We start from the raw sequence: 21835 nt of genomic DNA, 5'->3' as shown, positions 1-21835 counted from the left end.
CGCAACTCTCTCTGGTTTGGAAAATCCCTCAGATTCAGGCAGTCCTAGAGATCGAGTACATCACATACAACTATTAAGATAAACAAAAGAAACTAAAATTAGCTAAACTATTTAAACTAAGAAAAAGAAAAACGAGTAGCAAATAAGGTAAGTCCTAACTCGAGTTGTTCTCAATACGCCTCAAACCGTGTCCCTGGCAAAGGCGCCAAAAACTTGTTGTGTGTCTAATGATGCTCTTTTTATGGAACTCACAACTAAGCTTTAAATTTATAAAACGGACTTTCCTAATAAAACTACACACAACCGGCTTGTGTACCGATCGTAAGTAATATAGAACTAAGGAAGTCCGAGTATCGAACACGAGGACACGTGAAAACGTCTATGATCACTAACCCTAGACAAGACCTTCCTAAGAATAATATTTTTTTAAATGATTTTTAATAATTAAACTACTTGAGCTAACTTACTTTAACTAAATTAAAAGACTTAACTCAACAAAACTTAACGAAACTTTACGAATGACTTACAATGGAGAAAACGTCTACCTAGGTAAGAATCATATTGAAGGTCTAATAAGCTAATGGATTGAATAATCTCACGATACCAGTATCTAAGGATGACACAACTAAGGTTCGCTCAAGAAAGCTAGATCACCTCTCGGTCTCACTAACAAACCCTAACTTACACTTAACTGATTTTAAGAACAAACCGGGAAACGAATTTCTAAAGTGTTCTAATGTCGACTCTCCTCTCAGTCTCACCGACACACGACCCTAATGGAAACGAATACTACACAACCAAGGATAGAGGAAAAATTTGGTTTAACTTAATCTAGATCAAGTAATCGCTCACAAACCCAAACCCGACAAGAACCGAACCCGCTCTAGCGCGATCCTAATCCTAACAAGTAAAAGCTATGAGACGACCTTACTTCCTATCACCTCTTGGTCTCTAAGAAGGTGCTTACCCGCTGAATTCAATTAATTAACACACCCAACTAAACCCTACAGTTGTACACCCTGCAAACAATCTCTAAACACAAAGTAAATAATCGAACAAGCAACAATTAATCAAAACTAATTCAATCAATCGAAGAAAGGGGTTTATGAGTGTAATTAATAAAATCACAGCCACTAAACACAACCTAATTCAATATTAAACCAAACTTTCATTAACAAATCAAGTCACGATGATCTAACAATCCCTAAAACTCACTAAAACCTAACAATATTCATCAAACCTAAGTAGAACTAACAAGTTTAGCTTAACATAACTTTTGGAAAATAGCAAATACTTATTGTAAACATCATAAAACTCAACCAATTCATAATTAAACTCATTCAATAATCAGAATTAATCAAGCACAACTCAATCTTCAATTCAAATGCAAAACAATTCATGTTTAAAGATCAAATCAACAAGTTATGAACCTTGAACAAGAAAGCAAAGTTTATTAGAGTTATACTATCAGTTATGGCTGAAATAAACGATGAGGAATGATGCTAGCTACTGTCCCAAGTCTCCCTTGATGTTATTCTTCTTCTCCTGGCCGCCACACACCTCCACAAAACTTTTTTTCTTCCTTCTTGGCTGCTGCAGATTGCGATCGGCTCGGCTCTAGGGGGCTGCTCTAGGGTTTTTTCTTTTTTTAATTATCTTAATATAATAAAAAGTAAGGCTTGTATCTTGTGGGCTTGTGTCGAGCCTTGAGTTTTAGTCTTCAAACTTGATCATAAAGGCCTCCAATGTCTTCAAAAACCCGAACCTTTTTCTCTAGTAAAATTCATAAACTACACAATTATTAAACTTTGTAAAATCATGCACAAACAAACCATAACTATTATTTATTATACGATTAAGTACTTAAAACGTGATAAAAAGGTGCGAAAAATAGGTGTGTTTGCGCAAAGCTTGCGCATACGTTTTTTAATGAAACATATTCGAGAAAATAAACAGTCTGCAGATGACAATGTTTGCACATAATTTGCATGGTGCATACAAAAGAGACTGCACGAGCTTTTTTTTTTTTTAAAAAACAAACAACATCTTAAGATCAACATGACTCACTTTTCATCCCATCTTCCTATTAGGTTAATAACCTTCATTCCAACTCTTTGACCACCCTTCTCAAATTAAATAACTTAAAACAATAACTAAAATAATCTTGTATACATACACTTTATTTAATTAAGATTTCACGATTAAAAGGTTTATAAGAGAAAAAAAATGTTTAGTGTTCATATCATCAAACGCTCTTCTATGCAAGTAGTGAGGAGTACCTAGATTCGCCAGATGACATTGATGATCCTTTCCAACTTGCAACGAATATTGGTGATCCTTTCCCCCACGTTAGAGATAAAACAATTTTCTCTCTCGGCTGAAACAAATATAGTGGGGGCCACTGAGTGAATGTTAGGTGGGTTCATTAAAAGTACTATAAATAATTGTGTTTGTATCTTCTTATAACACTACGCTCTTTACTTATGTTGTTCAATTAATGTTTTGGTTTTCTATATGAACCATTTTCATAACAAACGAGTTTAAAAGGTGGCCCAGAAATGAAACAACATATTCATCTCTATAGGATATAACAAAGCATAATTGGTAACTTAATTCCATTAATTACTTTTTACTGGATTTTTAGTTACAATATATTTTATAAACACTAAGAAGTTAAATGTATAAAAGAATAACCAATCTAAAAAAACGTGATAATATTTGAAAAACTATTATGACATAACATGACGATCGATTTTAATCATAAAAGCCGGTCGGTGGCTGGTCCTAGTGGCTGGGCACTCCCAAAAAGTGTACGTACTAGCCAAAATAATTGGTACTATTACTATGCACACAACAAAATATCTCGAGTGGTCCAATATGAATTTTAATCGAATTAATTTTTATTTTAGCAATATGAAAGTTTTTAGTTATAGATTTTTTTCGAAGTTTAGAAATATTAACCGAACCTCTCATAACCGTAATTTTACTTGTTTTCATTTCACACCAAAGAAGCTTTCTATGTTGTACGGAGGTTTGACAATTCGTGTAATCATTAAATGGTATCCTTATAAAATAGCAAACCAAACTTAAATGGTATCCTTATAGAATAGCAAACCAAACTTAAACCTTTTTGCATTCATCGTAACCACAAATGAAGGTTCATACACTTGTTACCTTATCTTCTTCATCATGCCTTTGGTTTCTCTTTGTTTCATCACTCTGCAGCCTGTGTTCATGTAATCAAAACTCAGATCCTCCTATACTATGCATACCAAGTGAGCGACTGGTGCTTATTCAGCTCAAGAACAATCTCATCGATCAAGCAAACCGTCTATCTTCTTGGGTAGGCAAAGACTGTTGCAGTTGGTCCGGTGTGGTCTGCAACAATTTGACTGGTCATGTCCAAGACATTCGTCTTCGAGGACCCGACGATAGCATTCACGGTCATTGTCATGGTTCTTATGACACCGTTGAAGAATTAGAAGAAGCATCCAAACAAATGTTAGGAGGAACCATAAGTCCTTCGGTGACCAAGTTATCACAACTCACGCATTTCGACATAAGCTGCAACGATTTTGGATCGATCCAGATTCCAGCCTTCCTTGGTTCTTTCCAGAACCTAAGATATCTTAACATCTCAAAATCACAATTCAGTGGGGAAATCCCATATCAACTTGGAAATCTATCAACACTACGTGTTCTTGATCTTCATGGCGATCTCATATCTAGTGGTATGCATTCAAAAAGTTTGAAATGGCTAAATGATCTTAAAGAGTTGCAACACCTGAATATGAGTGGCATCGACCTATCAGGAGCTTCAGACTGGTTTCAGGTTATAAGCAAACTCCCTTCTTTGCTAGAAATACACTTTTCTTCATGCGGGTTGATTAGACTTCCTGGTAATCCAAGTTCAGTTAGTTTTACATTCCTTAATGTACTGGATCTTTCCTTCAACTTATTCCCTGATAGTTTGTTGCCTAGCTGGATTTACAGTCTACATAACTTAGTTTCATTAGATCTTACTGGTTGCTTCATTGGTGGTCTAAGTCCCGGAACTGACAATGGTTTCCATAGCATGCCTTCTTTAAGGACTCTTAGTGTTTCAGGCAACGCTTTTCTGAATTCTTCTTCGTTACTGAATGAATTGTCTAGCTTAAGGAATATTCGTTTTCTAGATGTTAGTAACTGCAATATATCTGCTCCAATTCTTGGCAACTTACAAAACTTGTCTCTGATTGTGCATCTCGACATGTCGAATAACCAAATTGTTGAGGAGATACCAAAATCTTTAAGTAATCTTTGCAATTTGGTTACCCTTGATCTGCAATCTAACAACTTCTACGGAAATGTGTCGGAACTTCTAGAAAGATTTTGTGAATGTGGGTCACCTAGACTAGAATTATTAGCCTTAAGGGGAAATTATGTGGTTGGCCAACTTCCTGAAAAACTAGGTAGATTGAAGAATCTTGGAAGCATTGATCTTGCTTATAATAAAATAACAGGGACCATTCCTGATTCTGTAGGAAATCTGTCTCTCTTGAAAACATTCCAAATGAATATAAATCAACTGACAGGTTCTATCCCAAATACCATTGGTGGTTTGTCATCATTGAATTTCTTGGATCTATCGTATAACAATTTGAATGGAAGTCTTCCTGAAAGCATTGGGCGACTCGAGGAACTAGTTTTTTTAACTGTTCATCATAATTCGTTAACAGGAATTGTGACTGAAAAACATTTATCCAATTTAACATCCTTAACAACTTTGTGGATTGGGGACAACAAGTTAGTGTTTAAGTTAAATGATAAAAACTGGGTCCCCCCTTTCCAGCTCATAGTGTTAAGAATAGGTTCATGCGGTTTAGGCCCTCAATTTCCTTTATGGATTCAGTCACAAACAAGCTTAGCAGAAATAGATTTGGCCAACACAAACATATCAGACACCATCCCTAATTGGATTTGGACTACATTCTCTAGTGTAACATTATTGAACATGTCCCACAACAACATTCAAGGGAAGTTGGGAAATGTTAGTTTTCTTGCACCGGGTGCAGTACTAGATTTAAGTTTCAACCGTTTTCATGGTGTGTTACCTGGTCATTTCAATAGACCTGACTTAGATTTCCTAGATCTTTCGTCCAATGATCTCTCAGGATCTATAGAACAGTTCTTGTGTTTTGGCATACAAGAGCCGCGTCAGTTAAGAGTTCTTAATCTCGCAAACAATAGCATGTCAGGTGTTATCTCAGATTGTTGGATGCACTTGGAATTCTTGGCCATTTTAAACTTCGAGAAAAACCAGTTTTTGGGTACGATACCATCCTCTCTAGGAAATTTGTCTTCCCTATTATCGTTGGATTTGCGTAATAACAAACTATCCGGGAACTTACCCGTGTCGTTATTGAACTCCAAGAGCTTGATAATCATTGAGCTAGCAGAAAATGAGTTGGTGGGAAGAATACCGGCATCAATAGGAAGAGACAATACAAGTCTGAAACTTCTAAGTCTTCGTTCTAACAAACTAGAAGGTAATATCCCAGAAGAAATATGTCACCTCAGTTCCATACAGATCATGGATTTTGCTCATAATATTCTTTCTGGGAGCCTACCAACATGCTTTACAAACTTCACTGCCATTTCTGGAAGTGAAACATTAAGTCAATTTCTTCTTTATGACACTCTTTTCCAGAATCAAGTTCTAGGCAGTGCATCATTGGTGACAAAGGGTCGAGTTTCTACATATAAAAACATTCTTTTCCTGGTGACTACAATAGACCTTTCCAATAACAAGTTTTCAGGGTCAATTCCTGATGAACTTGTTTCACTTTTGGGCTTACGGTACCTGAATCTGTCACAAAATTATTTAACAGGACAAATTCCCAACTCGTTCGTCAAAAATGGAAAGCTTGAATCTTTAGATCTGTCACTAAACCATCTTGATGGAAAATTTCCCTCAAGCTTATCAGCGTTAACCTCTTTAAGCTTTTTGAACGTATCTTACAACAATCTTGTAGGAAGAATCCCAACAGGCCCTCAACTTCAAACCTTCAACGAGTCAAGTTTTGTTGGAAATAAACTATGTGGGAGTCCTCTACCAGCGTGTTTACCAAATGCCAACGATCCCGGTCGAACTAACGAGGAAGATAATGAATCTAATGGCATTGATTGGATCCTAGTGATATTTACGCTTATTGGATTGGTTATTGGTTTTTGGATCGTGGTTGGCCCATTGATTGTTAACAAACGATGGAGAAAGACTTATTATCATTTTCTTAAAGGAATCTGGATCAAGCTTCAAAATTTCATTTTTATCATATTCCCATGTAAGTCTTCACCTATATTTAGTTTTCTGTTTTATTTTGCTTATAAAATACGTTATACTGTCAAAATTAATATTCAAACTATAGAAAAATAATTAGGTTCATGCCATCTATTTCTAAACAGTTCAGTAAGGATGTATTTAATATCTTTGTTTTGTATCTAAACTAAACAAAGACAAAACATCAACCTAAAAACCCACATGCATATGTATTGGATTGCAATATAGAAAACTTTATGGGAAAGTATAGGAGTTCATAGTTTGATCTGGCGGATTGTACGTAACATGTAGGCTTTAAAAGGCATGAGCCAAGTCATGAAGTTTTTAGCTCAATTGATCAAGTTCAACAATTTGATTTATCGCAATACAATATACGGTGATCAGCCCAAAGGTTAGTAGTCAAAACTAAAGACATGGTTTTCCTATTGATTGATTCTCCTGTTGACAAGAATGAATGCAGCCTGGCTTTATGTTTCTCATTGCAATTACTTGTAGGCTTTCATCAGGAGTCCTCTTCAGAAGCTAGCAGCTGGACTCATAAAATTTATAAATCTGATTATTGATCAGCAAGAAGTGGGTATATATCAGTTTAAAACTAAGTATTTGTTGATATTCACTGATAAGCCTGAGGGAACATTGGTAATGGCTTTAAAAATATGAACAGTTTAGAAGATGTGTTAATGCTGGTAAAATTATGTAATATATATTTACATTTAGAAACGTAAGGAATATAAATAAATCTGAAATTTCAAACTTAATTGGTCCAATAATAACCCCATGACTTTTCTTATGGGAGGTCGGGAGTTCGAGTGTCTTTGGAACATTTTGTTGTGGGTTGAGCCAGGGTTTTTCCAGATATCTGTAACATTTCTGTGTATTAGAACTATTTATTTTATTTGTTCAAAGTGTCGATATTTTTTCAACTGAATATCCAAACTTAAGAATTTAGCAGTCAGATTTTTTTATAATTGTGAATGTGAATACATGAAAGAAAAACCTTGAATGTGAGACTAGAAGTGGCGGTGGAGAGATTTACGAGAATAGTGAAGCTGCACAAAACATCAATAAAAGAATCTTAAGACTCAACGGATAGTTCTTTTCAAGTAAGGGAGAATGATGAGGACAGATCACCCAATTAAGAAAATAGTACACGGGTCAATGTTTAGAAGATTTCAGTGATTTTTCCTTTTAAAAGAAAATCATCAGTTACCTGATTATTGTCTAATTTACTTAATATTGTGCTTATCTCAAATATTAATGACATGTCATCACTAAAGTAGGGTAATATCGTCAGTATAGACTACATCTATACAGACCCGATGTCATCAATATAGGGTCGCTTCAATATCAATAATATGGGGTAAGCTTGTTAATAAAAGATGGAGTATTTACTTTTTAACTAATATGGCTCACTGCGGTTGAGATTGTTTCGACACAAACGATAATCGAGCTAACGAATTTGTAGAAGAAGAAACAGGAGGAGTTAAACCTTCAAATCAATAGCTATGTTTTCATTCATCCGATCCGTATATTTGCACAATTAGACTATTCACTACAACCCATAATCAACATTTACAGTTAACCCCTTTCACTTATTTGATACCTAACATACATGGCTCACAATTGGTGGAGGTGGCTCAAGGTGGCTCATGGCGCGCAGTGGAAATAAGTGGTTGGGGAAAATGTTTCATTGTGGGTTCGGGCAAAAATTATTTAAAGAGAGAGAGAGACAGAGTGTGGTGGGGGATGAACGTGCTGATTAACCTTATCTGAGGTTTAGGGCTTGTTTAACCCTATTAAGACCACAATGTTGTCACCACGTACATGCTGAGTCATACAACACTTTTTTCATTATTAATGATACAAAAGATATTTATTTAATTAAGCTACGTCGGAGGCACATGTTCCGGACATGCTTGCACATATGGCGTTGTTCAAGATTAATACAAAAGATATTTATTTAATTAAGCTACGTCGGAGACACATGTTCCGGACATGCTTGCACATATGGCGTTGTTCAAGGTATTGACTAATCCGGAATAAAAGTAAAATAAATAAAAATACCCTGTAGCAACGACATGTCGTCCCAAAAAGCCAAAAAACAAAAACAATTTCACCATCCTATGCTAACGACATGCCGTCATTGTAGCCAATCCTATGCTGACGACTTTTTGTCATCACTAATGCTTTGTTGTATAAGATAACATTTCTTATAGTGTCTTCTACACGGCCTTCTTCACACCTCTAGAACCCTTGGTCTCTTATATATGCAAACTTCAATTCATTCCACACTTTCCATAATTGGTCATGTAGAACATGTGAATATTAGGTTGGGATTTTCTACATGTGCTCTAAAGACCCTCTAAAGGCAAATGTAAGGAATATTAATTAAGTGAATATTCTTGTTAAAATTATAATTTTCTATTAATTGCATTAATCTCTTGATAACTATCATATTTAACATTATAGTTTTCCCTTTTAAATCTTTCCTTCATTGATGACTACTAGATAATTGTTTTCCCTCTTAAATTACTATTTCATCTCCCACCATTTTTCTATTCATTTATGTAAAAGATATTCAAATATAAAAGTGACTTTTTTAAACTCAAACTAATATTGACTTTTTTAATATTAAAATATAAAAGTTTAAAAAGAAAAAGAATAAGTAATTTCATTATTATATAATAACAAAAAAAAGATGCATTTTCAACATTTATAATTAAATATGTGGTTGCAATCTACTTCACTGTGCATATCAGGTTTTCTCTTTTTAGCCAGATGTTGAGAATTATTAGCATCATCAGAAGCATGCCGCTATGGACATGTGCTGAAGTTGTGACTATAAGATCTACAAAGTCAACAATGTTTTACGTGTTTCGCTAATTCCTTTCCACTTTTCATTCGCTTTTGCTTTAGGTCGTACCTTTGTTTTTGAAATAACAGTGCATTGAACCAACTCAATTGCATTAGTTATAGGATCACTGTTTTCTACAAAAGATGATGTAATATCCAAGTTCCTTCTTGCCGTAATTGAGAGACGTTATTGAATTGAGCCTCTTCTCGTCTCCATCGTGATAGCCAATAACTAAAAGGAATTTCAAAGCAGCTTGTATAGAGAAGAATACTCAAAAGATGACGAACAAGTATCCCAACAAATTCAAAGTTTTTACAAGTGCATTCAGCCATCTTACCATCCCAAACCACCTTATGCCATCGAGACGCTTTGTAGTGCTTGACAATAAAACTTGTGTCATTTTCTTTACAAGCCGAATATTGAATCGCTAGAGAAAGCTGATATTGAAACTTTTTGAATGCATAAGGAGTCAACACTTGGTAACCTTGCTTTTCCAACGGTGATAATGATTTCAAATGTAACTTTTGATATTTTGCTAACACACTATCATGCATTTGTTTCTGCCCAACATCTTCAATGGCAAAATCAACCTATAAAAAATTATGAGTAAAAAAATTAGTAAAAAAATGTTTGAACTAAAAAAAATGAAACAAACTAAATACTTATACTCACTTGTCTAATAAACTCTCTTAAACATATACGGAAAGATATAAACATTTTTATAAACGAATTTATACGGTGGTAGTTGTCATGCCACCAAAGAAAAAGCCATGAAGATAACTTGGAAACCAAAATGTTTTAATTTGATACAACGATGTCACATGCTTATTCTCTTTGAGATTGAATTTTGCAATTACTAATGGCCATTGTTGCTCAACTTCTTCAACCGACTCTAACTTATATAAGTTGTACAACTCACTGCACCAACTTGAATACTCACTTTTTAATACCGAAGTAAACCAACTACTAAACTTACCGGCGATAAGCCATATGCAAAATGCATGTTTAGTATAAGGCATCTCTGTTTCAATTGCTTGTTTCATCCAATCTTGATCGGTCAATATAGTTTTCGGAGACTTTTTAATCAATAGAGTAAAATTCTTAAAGTAAAGTAAATTTAAGAAATTTTAAGTCATATACTAATACTAAAAAGTTTCAAAAATCAAACATAAATATAGTTACCTTAAAGAGCCATTCGAATGTCTTTCGTTTTTCGTTACAGAGAAGTGCACACCCAAATAATATGGTTCTTCCATGATTGTCAATACCCATAAATATGCCAAATAGCATGTCATATGAATTCACCTTGTATGTAGTATCAAATACCACAACATCTCCATATGTTTGGTAAAGTTTAAAATAATGAGCATGACACCAAAAATATGCTCTAGCCTATTTTCATCATCTAGTGTAAATCCATATTGAAAATTAAAATGTTCATTTTTAGCATTTTTACACTACTCAAAAAGCTCTCTTGTATCATTCTTTGAATATAATATTTGATTTTTGGTAAAATAGTTATAAACATCCTTATTAAGAAAAGAAAGTTCTCTGGTCTCACATTCTTTTCAAGTTCCATCACCTGCATAATTTGTTTAACGGAAAAGCCCCCTTCTTTTAATAAAAGTATACGTTGCTCATCTTCTAAAGTATTTGTACGGTAAGATGGTAAAAAAACGAACCTGTTGAGTAGACAACAAAACATGATTATGCTCCGCAATAAACTTAGTGACTTGCCATTCTTCCGGAAAAATTTCGTTAATTCTTCTTAATGTTATGCGCATGTGGGCCTTGCATTCACATCTTGCATAGCCTCTGTTTCTTGACTTTTTTGTGTAGTCTTTTTAGGCTCCAGTTTTCCTTCACGATGACAAAAAATCCCGTCTTTTCCTATCTCCTTTCTTGCTTGTTCACAAACCTCCCTTTTCGAACGGAAAACCCATTCGTTTTTGCATAATTTTGATAAAAAACAAGAGCCTCTTCTTCACTTAGAAAACATTGACCAATGAATGGTTCGTCACAATTTTTTTTTTCTTGTTTTCATTTAGTTCTTCAATGACATCTTCTTCAATAAGAAGCTCATTCAAATCCAAAAGAACACGTCCATTCATTTGCAGAATAATAGTGCTTTATATTATTTGATCTTAAAAAATAGATAGAAAGGTAATAAAATGTGTTGTTTGATAGTGAATACTTATAAATAAAATGGTGGGAAATTAGAAGATATGAAATAGTAATTTTAGAGGGAAAAAATTTATCTAATAGTCATCTATGGAGGAAAGATTTAGAAGGGAAAAATATAATGTTAAATCATCATCATCATCATCGTACTCAGTATATCCCACCAATAGCAAAGCTATGGTAGGGTCTGAGGAGGGTAAGATGTAGACAGCCTTACCTCTACCCTATAAGGATAGAGAGGCTGCTTTCGGTGAGACCCCCGGCTCGATAGTAGTTTTGCATCAAGCCTTGTACATAAGGCACATAGCACTCAATCATCCCACCGGCTGATCGGTGCATGTACCCTTGTCTTTCGGCTATCAACGCCACTACATGATGCCTGATTAACCGTCCGTCACTTTTAACGTTATATGATAGTTATGAAGAGATGAATTCAATTAATAGAAAATTATAATTTCAACAAGACTATTCAGCTAATTAATGTTTTTTACATGTGCCTTTAGGGAACATGTTAGAAAATCCCTATTAGTTTTAGTGTCATCAATTTATTTTAGATGATTATAGGTTACTTATGACCAAAAGGAAATATGAATAAGATTTTTTACAGGTTAGAAGGTGCAGAGAGCACGCTTGTTCGAGGCTAATATGACTTTGTGGTTGTTTGCGCCACCGTAGTTGGGGTTCAAGGGTTAGTGCGAAATAGACACACTGATTTATGGATCGTTGGGCCTTTCATCAAAACGATGTAATGGTTCGCTTCTTATAAAAACACAGATTTTGGTCCATTTCGGGTTAGACACTTGAGATAAAAACATGCTCGCGTTCGTTATTTTCTAAACTGTTTGTTTTAGAATCAAATAACTCATCAAAATAATTTAATAAAATACTTAAACACGAAAGTGGTTACCAGGTTTGAAAATATTATAGCAGAATACAACCTATAAAGACAGATTTGGTCTTTAATTCGCTAATCTCTGGCTCCTAACAGGTGGGAAGGAGGAAAATACGAATTTGTGCATTTAGACATGTACTTACTGTTTACGAGTAGTATATCATGAAAAATCAAAACAAAACAAATCAAAACAAAACAAAACAAAACAATGTTTATGTCGTCTTGAGTACGTAAAGTAGTCGCATTTTTGGTATAAAGCCATTTTTGTGGTGCCCAATGTCTTGTTTTCCTTTCAGCATCATCTTGTCGGCATACAATTATGCATCAAATTATTGACATATAAAGGACATTTTTCCATAAGGAGTATTATAATTTATAAATAACAACCATAACCATATTCAACAGAATGTCACCCATAGCATGTCTCCAAGTAAGATTTGGAGAGGGTGGGATATATGTGAACCATACCTCTATCCACAGGTCGATACATTGGTTGCTTCAAAGGTAGACAAGAAAGTGTCAAGCAAAAGCCACTAGCCCCTAAGACAAACGAATGAAAAAATGGTACAAGCCCCTATAAGTCCTTAACGTTAATCCTATGTCTTTATGAAAAACCATTCCCGGACATGTTCCCGGCCATGTCCTCAAAGACGTGCAAGTCAGTCTAACAAGTCATACCTAATCAGCTCATCCTATGCCAGTTTGGTTCTGCCTCTAGCTCCTCCTTCTCCCCTCGACAATATAATAATCACAAATTATCAATGAATTTGTGTCAATGAATTTTGTGTACGTTTTTAAGTTTTTAACATAGTATTTCTAGTATTCGAATTAAGTTTTATTTAAATAAATGCTTGCGCATGTAATATTATAAATTTATGGTTGAATTAAATAGTAAAGGTAAACTATTATTCGATATGAGGTTTTGATTATCAAAATGTATATTGAAAATATTTCATGTGTAAAGGGTTTATTGATAATCAACAATAACCTACACTAGTACACCGAAATTCACTCAAGACTCTCCAACGGTGAAAGTATGTGCAAATCCGGTCATAGGTAGAGAATTCATCAGCGAACCTGAGACGGACAGTCACTCACAACGGCTGCCTATTATGACGGATTATCGGTGCCAAGCCACCGAATTCAACAATGAATAAATGAAATAACTTTTACAAACTAATCACCGACAACCGTTAAAAAAGTATTTTTTCTTTTTGTGATTTTGTTTATTATTTTTTTTATAAAAGTCTATATATTAATAAAAAAAACTCCATTATTTTTTCTCCCTCTTAACAATTCCTGGTCTCTTGTATGTTTTATCTGGCTACAAATGTGCGAATTTGACTAAAACAAAATTGACTAAAAGAAAAATGACTACATGCATGTTACTAATACAGAAGAAAATTTTTCCAAAGAGAAACAAGAAATATATCTTTGGACTTGTGGATATATAGACTTGACCAGCTATATATCTATTTTTTCTCTCGAGCTAGGACGTGTACAAAAATATACCATCCGTTTTCCTAGCATAAAAAAAATTGATTTATACAAATTATGCCGCATTTTGTGATATATACGCAATTCGAGTAACTAGCTAGTTTTAATCTCAAACTAGGTAATGTTGCATTACACTGGGTTGGTGTTGTTGGAATGTTATATGTGACGAATATAGTTAGCGTGTTGTCGCGGCGAACATGCATGATTTCGTTCGGTATTGGGTTACAGCACCAAAACTAAATACAAAAAATTCGTCCACATCTAAATATAACAAATTAACATATTTAACATTAAAATGCGCTGCAATAGAAAATCAATGTTAATTTGGTCGTGGCAAAGATTAACAGAAAAAACCCGTATGTTGCACCGTGGATGTAGATTCGTCGGTATCGAGTTACGGCTCCTGAACAAACAAACAAAAAATTGTCAACACTCATAAACAACAAATACATATATTGTAAAAAAAAATATGCATGTTGCGGCAGCCCAACACGAATTGGACGGTATCGACGGTAACAAAAGAACCCTTGCACGTTGCGGCGTCAAACCGACACGAATTCAGTGAGTATCGACAATATCAACAGCGACATCAAACTAACATGTATTGGGCGCTAGTGACGGTAACAAAAAAGCTTGAACATAGCCTTGTCTATGCGGCGCGAATTCGATCAGTATCAACAGTATCAAAACTAAATCATAAACATAAAATTCAAAAAAGAAAACAAATCTTTTTTAAAATAAATAAAATAAAAGGGCCAATAAGGTGTCGTCACATGGTATAATCACATTTCAGCGACACCAACGCATAACATTTAAACTTATACGAGGTTACAAACATGACGCGTTGCGTTGACGCCACGACACGTGGGTGATCGGTATTAATCAAGATTAGGTTCGTATGGTAACAATAGTAAACCAAAAAAATAATTAGTAAATGCCGAGAATACTATATGTTGTTGTTTTGATCGGTAGTAATGTGGTTAACCAGTTGATGTATGTTGCACGTTAGTATGTGTTGTTTTGAAACAGATTATGTATTCAGAAAATGTGTGTAGGTCCTAAGAACTGATCAAACAACAAGTTGTTGAATCAGTCTCACTACTATCTAGCATAAATCACTTGTAAGCAACCGAAATCTTGGATCTTGCGAGTGTTGGATTATTTTCAGAAATGGAAAGAAAGAGAGAGTATGGAGAGAGTTGGTGAGAGGATAAGGTTGAGATTTTTTAAAATGTTGTTTTAGCAGGTGCATGCTTCACCTTTTATAGGTGAAGCAATGCCATGCTTACTTTCATTATTCACTGCCCAATGGGCTCAATATTAGATAACCTCGGGCCTAAACATACAACCGACAAGCTAACTTGATACATCGTAAATAGAGTAAACAAATACAAAAGACTAATTAACAAAACGGGCCGCTACAATCTCTCTCTAGTCTTTAGTATTTGTTATGGTAGCTTTTGTTTTCAGTCGGTCTCGTAGTTGAAGCCTTCGTTGTTTTCATATAGTTGATTGTCAACAAGAAAATGAAAGAACTTGTTGAACTTCTCAACTATCATGTTAGTGTTGTCTCGACGAACGTATTCGATTGTGCCCAATGGAGAATTGTACAACTTCAACAGATTTTCTTTGTTGAGGGCGGCCATCTCGTGCTCATCAAAGAAGCGGAGGAAGTGCATCTGTTTGCAGTGGATGATAACTTCCCTGGTATTGTCGAACAGATGATGTTGATCAGGAATTGTTCTCCATGGTTGATTGGCCTACTATCTTTGTGTGTCTTGTATCTCCAGGCATTTCTTTTCATTCTTGAGATGGGATCAATTTCAGTTGGGTGACGTTACGACTTACCCTTATTGAGTTTGAAATTAGGATAGTCGTTCTTCCACTCTCGGCTCAGAAATCTCATAAATTATCCCTTCAACTTCTTCTCATTTGCACCTTGACCCACGAACCGTCTGAAGTAGTTCATGTCGAGATCAGACAGTGTATGCATGTCTGTGTAGTGCATATAGGTCAAATCCCCATTGGCACGACGGATTGCCCATGTATTGTTGGAAGCGTACCATTTGGGGAGTCGTCATGATAAGGGTAGAGAGGTTCTCGGAGACTGGAAACTCTGGTGATGTAGTGTATTTTCTTCATTCTTCTCCTTGACGGTTGAGAAGATTCGCCACCTGTTGCTGTTGCTGGAAGAGCCATTACCGACGGGCTTCTGAGTTTGATTCGCTCTTTCACCATGAACCGGAGTGTATGGGTTCGGTGAGTAGTTTATTCCATCATCCTCAACAGCCTCTTGAGCTGGAGTCTTAGTACCTGCACAAGTAGAAACGTTAATAATAGAGGCAATTTCTTCCTCTAGTGAAACATCAACATCCTTTATTTTCTTGGCGGGGTCATCATCGACAACATCCATTGGCGAGTCATCATGTGTTTGACTCGTTCCATTATCGCCACCAACACCACCATCACCATTTCCATCACCATTACTGCCACCGTGCGGTTCGTTGAAACTTTCATGATGATCGTGATACTCATTGTTATCCTCCTCATCATCTTCATTCTTATCTTCCTCATCCTTGTCCTCCTCATTCTCATCTTCCTCCTTGTTCACAATGCCGGTTAATACAACATCCGGATCAAAAACTGTAATGGTCTAAGCAGTCACAAGAGAAGCGACATTGGTTTCAACCATGCTAGAACCAACAATTGTACTAACGACCATTGCTGTTTCACTAATACCACCACCAACACCACTACCACTTGAAACATCAACAACTTTGACTCTACTACAGCTTGCGCCGTCCCTAGAACCAACATTGCGAGCATTAGCAACAAGACCGGGCAAGGCATATTGTCTCATTTTCCCTTTGCTATCATCATATCATCATAATCGAAGTCAGACCAGCTTCTGAAAACTGCTTTGATACGGTTCTTGAGATCTTCAATATCTTCATTTTTCAATTTCATCACCTCAACGGAAGCAAGATATCGGTTAATGAGAGCTTCATTGACCGTGTTTTGAGCAGTTGTAAAGCGGTTATGTTGCTCTATTTTGAGTCTAAGCCGTTCAATTTCAGCTCGCAAGTCGGCGTTTTCTCCAATCAATGTTCCAATGTTCCGTGAAGAATTGGATTGACCCTCCAACATACGGACCCGAGTGTTAAGTCCTTCAACTTCAATCATCATCTTGTCAACACCTAACTCTAACTCTCTCCTCAAATTTTGTGCAAGGTTTGATGAGAAAGGTAGATCCGTCTCAAGACGTGAAACCCTCGACTCAAGATGCGTCACCTCATCATGACGCTCAGCATTCAATAGTGATTGGTCAACAATGCGTGTTGATTTGGTTTCGAAGAGTCTCCATCCACAGACGTTGACTCTCAATCAGGGCTCTATCTACCTCCTTGTCTTTCTTCAACTGAGCAACCCTAGCAGCTAGAGTGTTTCTTTCTTTTATCACCTCATCATCCATGTCTTGTTGTTCTTTCACGAACTTGATCATCAGGTGTTCATGTTTCACTCTCGTCTCATTTGATTTATCAAGAGCCTGAATCCTATCATCCCAGTACTGGGGAATTCATGAACTTCCCACTGGATAAAGGAATGGCCGAGATGACGGGACTTTCGGTGATTGCTGGTGGTGTTATTGAATATATGGATTGTGGTGAGGTTTGGGTTGGCTTGGTTATGGTTTGGCTAGCTAAAGGTGGTTAGTAGGGGTGTTCAAAAATATCCGAATCCGAATTGGTATCCAAAATATCTAAAAATACGAATCCGAATTATCCGAAAATATCCGGATTCGGATTCGGATAGTAAGTCTGAAAATTTTCGGATATTTCGGATATCCGAAATATCCGAAAACTTGAATACATGTATTTCAATTATTTATTAGATATCATGTTATAAACAAGTTTTATGTTCAAACCCTACCATTCTTCAAAACTGAAACATTACCAGCGCCACTTCAAGCTCCATCCCTTCTAACTTTTTTTAGGTCTCTCCGCCGCTAGTCCTCCGATTGTGGTGACTTGTTGTTCCTCCGGTCACCGCCATATCTATCCGGTGGCGATAGACATCTGCAAAGTGGCGGTCGACGACTGGATGTCGACTTTCGAAGATTGCTTGTATCTTGAAACCAATTCCCACTCCCACCTGATGTTAACGATTAGTTCTATACACAGATATGTGCTAATATTTGTTCCTTTGGTTAATTACAAATTGATGAAAATGTAATATTATAGAATTTTTCAATGTAATTTATATTTCTTTACAGATTGATGAAAGCATTTGTGTCCTTTAATAGAATAGAAAGTTGGATTCTCGACATGTATTTTTAAGTTTGATTTTTTTCAAATTCGGATATCCATTTAATTATCCAAACGGAGATCCGAAATTTTGGGTATCCGAATTTCGGATATCCGAAATTTCGGATACAGATTCAGTTAGTCAACTTGATACATCGTAAATAGAGTAAACAAATACAAAAGACTAATTAACAAAACGGGCCGCTACAATCTCACTCTAGTCTTTAGTGTTTGTTCTGGTAGCTTTTGTTTTCAGTCGGTCTCGTAGTCGAAGCCTTCGTCGTTTTCATATAGTTGATTGTCAACAAGAAAATGAAAGAACTTGTTGAACTTCTCAACTATCATGTTAGTGTTGTCTTGATGAACGTTTTCGATTGTGCCCAATGGATAATTGTACAACTTTAACATATTTTCTTTGTTGAGGGCGGCCATCTCGTGCTCATCAAAGAAGCGAAGGAAGTGCATCTGTTTGCAGTGGACGATAACTTCCCTCGTATTGTCGAATACCCAATAGATGATGTTGAGCAGGAATTGTTCTCCATGGTTGATTAGCCTCTTATCTTTGTGTTTCTTGTATCTCCAGGCATTTCTTTTCTTTCTTGAGATGGGATCAATTTCAGTTGGGTGACGTTACGACTTACCCTTGTTGAGTTTGAAATTAGGATAGTCGTTCTTCCACTCTCGACTCAGAAATCTCATAAACCATCCCTTCAGCTTCTTCTCACTTGCACCTTGACCCACGAACCGTCTGAAGTAGTTCATGTCGAGATCAGACAGTGTATGCATGTCTGTGTAGTGCATGTAGGTTAAATCCCCACTGGCACGACGAATTGCCCATGTCTTTTTGGATGCATACCATTTGGAGAGTCGTCATGATAAGGGTAGAGACGTTCTCGGAGACTAGGAAACTCTGGTGATGTAGTGTATTTTCTTCATTCTTCTCCTTGACGGTTGAGAAGATTCGCCACCTGGAAGAGCCATTATCGACGGGCTCCTGAGTTTGATTCGCTCTTTCACCACGAAGCGGAGTGTCTGGGTTCGGTGAGTAGTTTATTCCATCATCCTCAACAACTTCTTGAGCTGGAGACTTGGTAACTGCACAAGTAGAAACGTTAATAACAGAGGCAATTTCTTCCTCTTATGAAACATCAACATCCTTTATTTTCTTGGCGGGGTCATCATCGACAACATCCATTGGCGAGTCATCATGTGGTTGACTCGTTCCATTGTCTCAACCAACACCACCATCACCATTTCCATCACCATTACCACCACCGTGCAGTTCATTGAAACTATCATGATGATCTTGATACTCATTGTTATCCTCCTCATCATCTTCATTCTTATCTTCCTCATCCTTGTCCTCCTCATTCTCATCTTCCTCCTTGTTCACAATGCCGGTTAATACAACATCCGGATCAAAAACTGTAATGGTCTAAGCAGTCACAAGAGAAGCGACATTGGTTTCAACCATGCTAGAACCAACAATTGTACTAACGACCATTGCTGTTTCACTAATACCACCACCAACACCACTACCACTTGAAACATCAACAACTTTGACTCTACTACAGCTTGCGCCGTCCCTAGAACCAACATTGCGAGCATTAGCAACAAGACCGGGCAAGGCATATTGTCTCATTTTCCCTTTGCTATCATCATATCATCATAATCGAAGTCAGACCAGCTTCTGAAAACTGCTTTGATACGGTTCTTGAGATCTTCAATATCTTCATTTTTCAATTTCATCACCTCAACGGAAGCAAGATATCGGTTAATGAGAGCTTCATTGACCGTGTTTTGAGCAGTTGTAAAGCGGTTATGTTGCTCTATTTTGAGTCTAAGCCGTTCAATCTCAGCTCGCAAGTCGGCGTTTTCACCAATCAATGTTCCAATGTTCCGTGAAGAACTGGATTGACCCTCCAACATACGGACCCGAGTGTCAAGTCCTTCAAATTCAATCATCGTCTTGTCAACACCTAACTCTAACTCTCTCTTCAAATTTTGTGCAAGGTTTGATAAGAAAGGTAGATCCGTCTCAAGACGTGAAACCCTTGACTCAAGATGTGTCACCTCATCATGACGCTCAGCATTCAATAGTAATTGGTCAACAATGCGGGTTGATTTGATTTCGGAGAGTCTCCATCCACAGACGTTGACTCTTAGTCAGGGCTCTATCTACCTCCTTGTCTTTCTCCAACTGAGCAACCTTAGTAGCTAGAGTGTTTCTTTCTTTCATCACCTCATCATTCATGTCTTTTTGTTCTTTCACGAACTTGATCATCAGGTGTTCATGTTTCACTCTCGTCTCGTTGGATTTATCCAGAGCCTGGATCCTATGAATGAACTTCCCACTGGATAAAGGAATGGCCGAGATAACCGGACTTTGGGTGATTGCTGGTGGTGTGATTGAATATATGGATTGTGGTGAGGTTTGGGTAGGCTTGGTTATGGTTTGGCTAGCTAAGGGTGTGGTTAGTAGGGGTGTTCAAAAATTTTCGAATCCGAATTGGTATCCGAAATATCTAAAAATCCGAATCCGAATTATCCGAAAATATCAGGATTCGGATTCAGATAGTAATTTTGAAAATTTTCTGATATTTCGGATATCCGAAATATCCGAACACTTGAATACATGTATTTTCAATTATTTATTAGATATCATGTAATAAACAAGTATTACATTCAAACCCTACCATTCTTCAAAACTTAAACATCACCAGCGCCACTTCAAGCTCCATCCATTCTAACTTTTTTTAGATCTCTTCGCCGCTAGTCCTCCGATTGTGGTGACTTGTTGTTCTTCCGGTCACCGCCATATCTAGCCGGTGGCGATAGACATCTACAAACTGGCAAGAGACGACTGGATGCTGACTTTCAAAGATTGCTTGTATCTTGAAACCAATTCCCACTCCCACATGATGTTAACGATTAGTTCTATACACAGATATGTGCTAATATTTGTTCCTTTGGTTAATTACAAATTGATGAAAATGTAATATTATAGAATTTTTCAATGTAATTAATATTTCTTTACATATTTATGAAAACATTTGTGTCTTTTAATAGAATTGAAAGTCGGATTCTTGACATGTATTTTTAATTTTGAATTTTTTTCAGATTTGGAAATCTATTTAATTATCCGAACGGAGATCCGAAATTTCGGGTATCCAAACTTCGGATATCCAAAATTTCGGATACAGATTCGGATATTGAAATCCACTATCCAAAAGGTCCGGATATCTGAAGTTCGGATATCAGAAACTCCATATATCCGATTTTGAACACCCCTAGTGGTTAGCACTAGAGGTAGGCTTGTGGGTTTGGTGGATATTTGGGTAAGGCTGGTTATGGGTAGGGTAGTAGGTGAGGCAGTAAAGGTAGTCGACCAGAAGGTGGTTCCCCTAAGTGGTGATGTAAAGCTGGAGCTAAATAGGGATGATATTGGTGAGGTAGTCCTAGGTGGGGGGATAGGTGTTGGCCGGGTGATGTATGGGTAGGCTCGGTTTCGGGTTTGGTTATCAGTGGTAAGGGAAGACCTTGTATGGGTTGGTCTTTGTGAGTGGGGGATTGTTTGGGAGAGGTTATTGGTGAGTCGTGGAGTTTCCTAGATGTGGGTTTGGTTTTGGTTTTGAGTCTCGACACTTGAACTTGTTTGCTTCTTAAGATTTCTATGGTGTGGGACATGGTGGTTGGTGAGGCTTGGTGTTAGTCAGCTTGGGTGGTTTGTGGGGGTTGTGTCACAGTGGAAGCAGTAGGAAAGATTATCTTAACTGATCTAGGCATCT

The 21835-nt window shown here is 36.6% G+C and overlaps 2 protein-coding genes across 2 annotated transcripts; one reads left to right on the top strand and one right to left on the bottom strand.

The window, feature by feature from the left end:
• Positions 1-3088: 3088 nt before the first annotated feature.
• LOC143588572 (receptor-like protein EIX2) lies at positions 3089-6898 on the top strand. The gene is made up of 3 exons (XM_077069541.1): positions 3089-6323; positions 6611-6710; positions 6815-6898. Exons 1-2 carry the CDS (start codon positions 3152-3154, stop codon positions 6697-6699), a joined length of 3261 nt encoding a protein of 1086 aa, XP_076925656.1. The 5' UTR covers positions 3089-3151; the 3' UTR covers positions 6700-6710; positions 6815-6898.
• A 2399-nt stretch (positions 6899-9297) lies between these two features.
• Positions 9298-10445, bottom strand: LOC143588567 (protein FAR1-RELATED SEQUENCE 11-like). The gene is made up of 4 exons (XM_077069538.1): positions 10356-10445; positions 9911-10249; positions 9511-9763; positions 9298-9404 (listed from the first exon to the last, which is right to left on the bottom strand). The coding sequence occupies exons 1-4, from the start codon at positions 10443-10445 to the stop codon at positions 9298-9300; spliced, it is 789 nt and encodes a 262-aa protein (XP_076925653.1).
• Positions 10446-21835: the final 11390 nt, after the last annotated feature.

Source organism: Bidens hawaiensis, unplaced genomic scaffold (genome assembly GCF_021521415.1).
Source record: "Bidens hawaiensis isolate Kalapana, Puna unplaced genomic scaffold, B.hawaiensis_p1.1 tig00036464_1, whole genome shotgun sequence".
Lineage (NCBI taxonomy): Eukaryota > Viridiplantae > Streptophyta > Magnoliopsida > Asterales > Asteraceae > Bidens > Bidens hawaiensis.
The sequence above is the reverse complement of the archived record's forward strand: the minus strand, read 5'-3'. Positions and strand labels throughout refer to the sequence as shown.

What these genes read in the sequence shown, in the direction of transcription:
- LOC143588567 (XM_077069538.1), bottom strand. Translation starts at nt 10,445, where the DNA reads ATGGGTATTGACAATCATGGAAGAACCATATTATTTGGGTGTGCACTT. An exon ending in CATTCGAATGGCTCTTTAAG is followed by an intron (nt 10,250 to 10,355) that starts GTAACTATATTT and finishes TTGATTAAAAAG; the next exon opens with TCTCCGAAAACTATATTGAC. An exon ending in GTGGCATGACAACTACCACC is followed by an intron (nt 9,764 to 9,910) that starts GTATAAATTCGT and finishes AATTTTTTATAG; the next exon opens with GTTGATTTTGCCATTGAAGA.
- LOC143588572 (XM_077069541.1), top strand. Translation starts at nt 3,152, where the DNA reads ATGAAGGTTCATACACTTGTTACCTTATCTTCTTCATCATGCCTTTGG. An exon ending in CATTTTTATCATATTCCCAT is followed by an intron (nt 6,324 to 6,610) that starts GTAAGTCTTCAC and finishes CGTAACATGTAG; the next exon opens with GCTTTAAAAGGCATGAGCCA.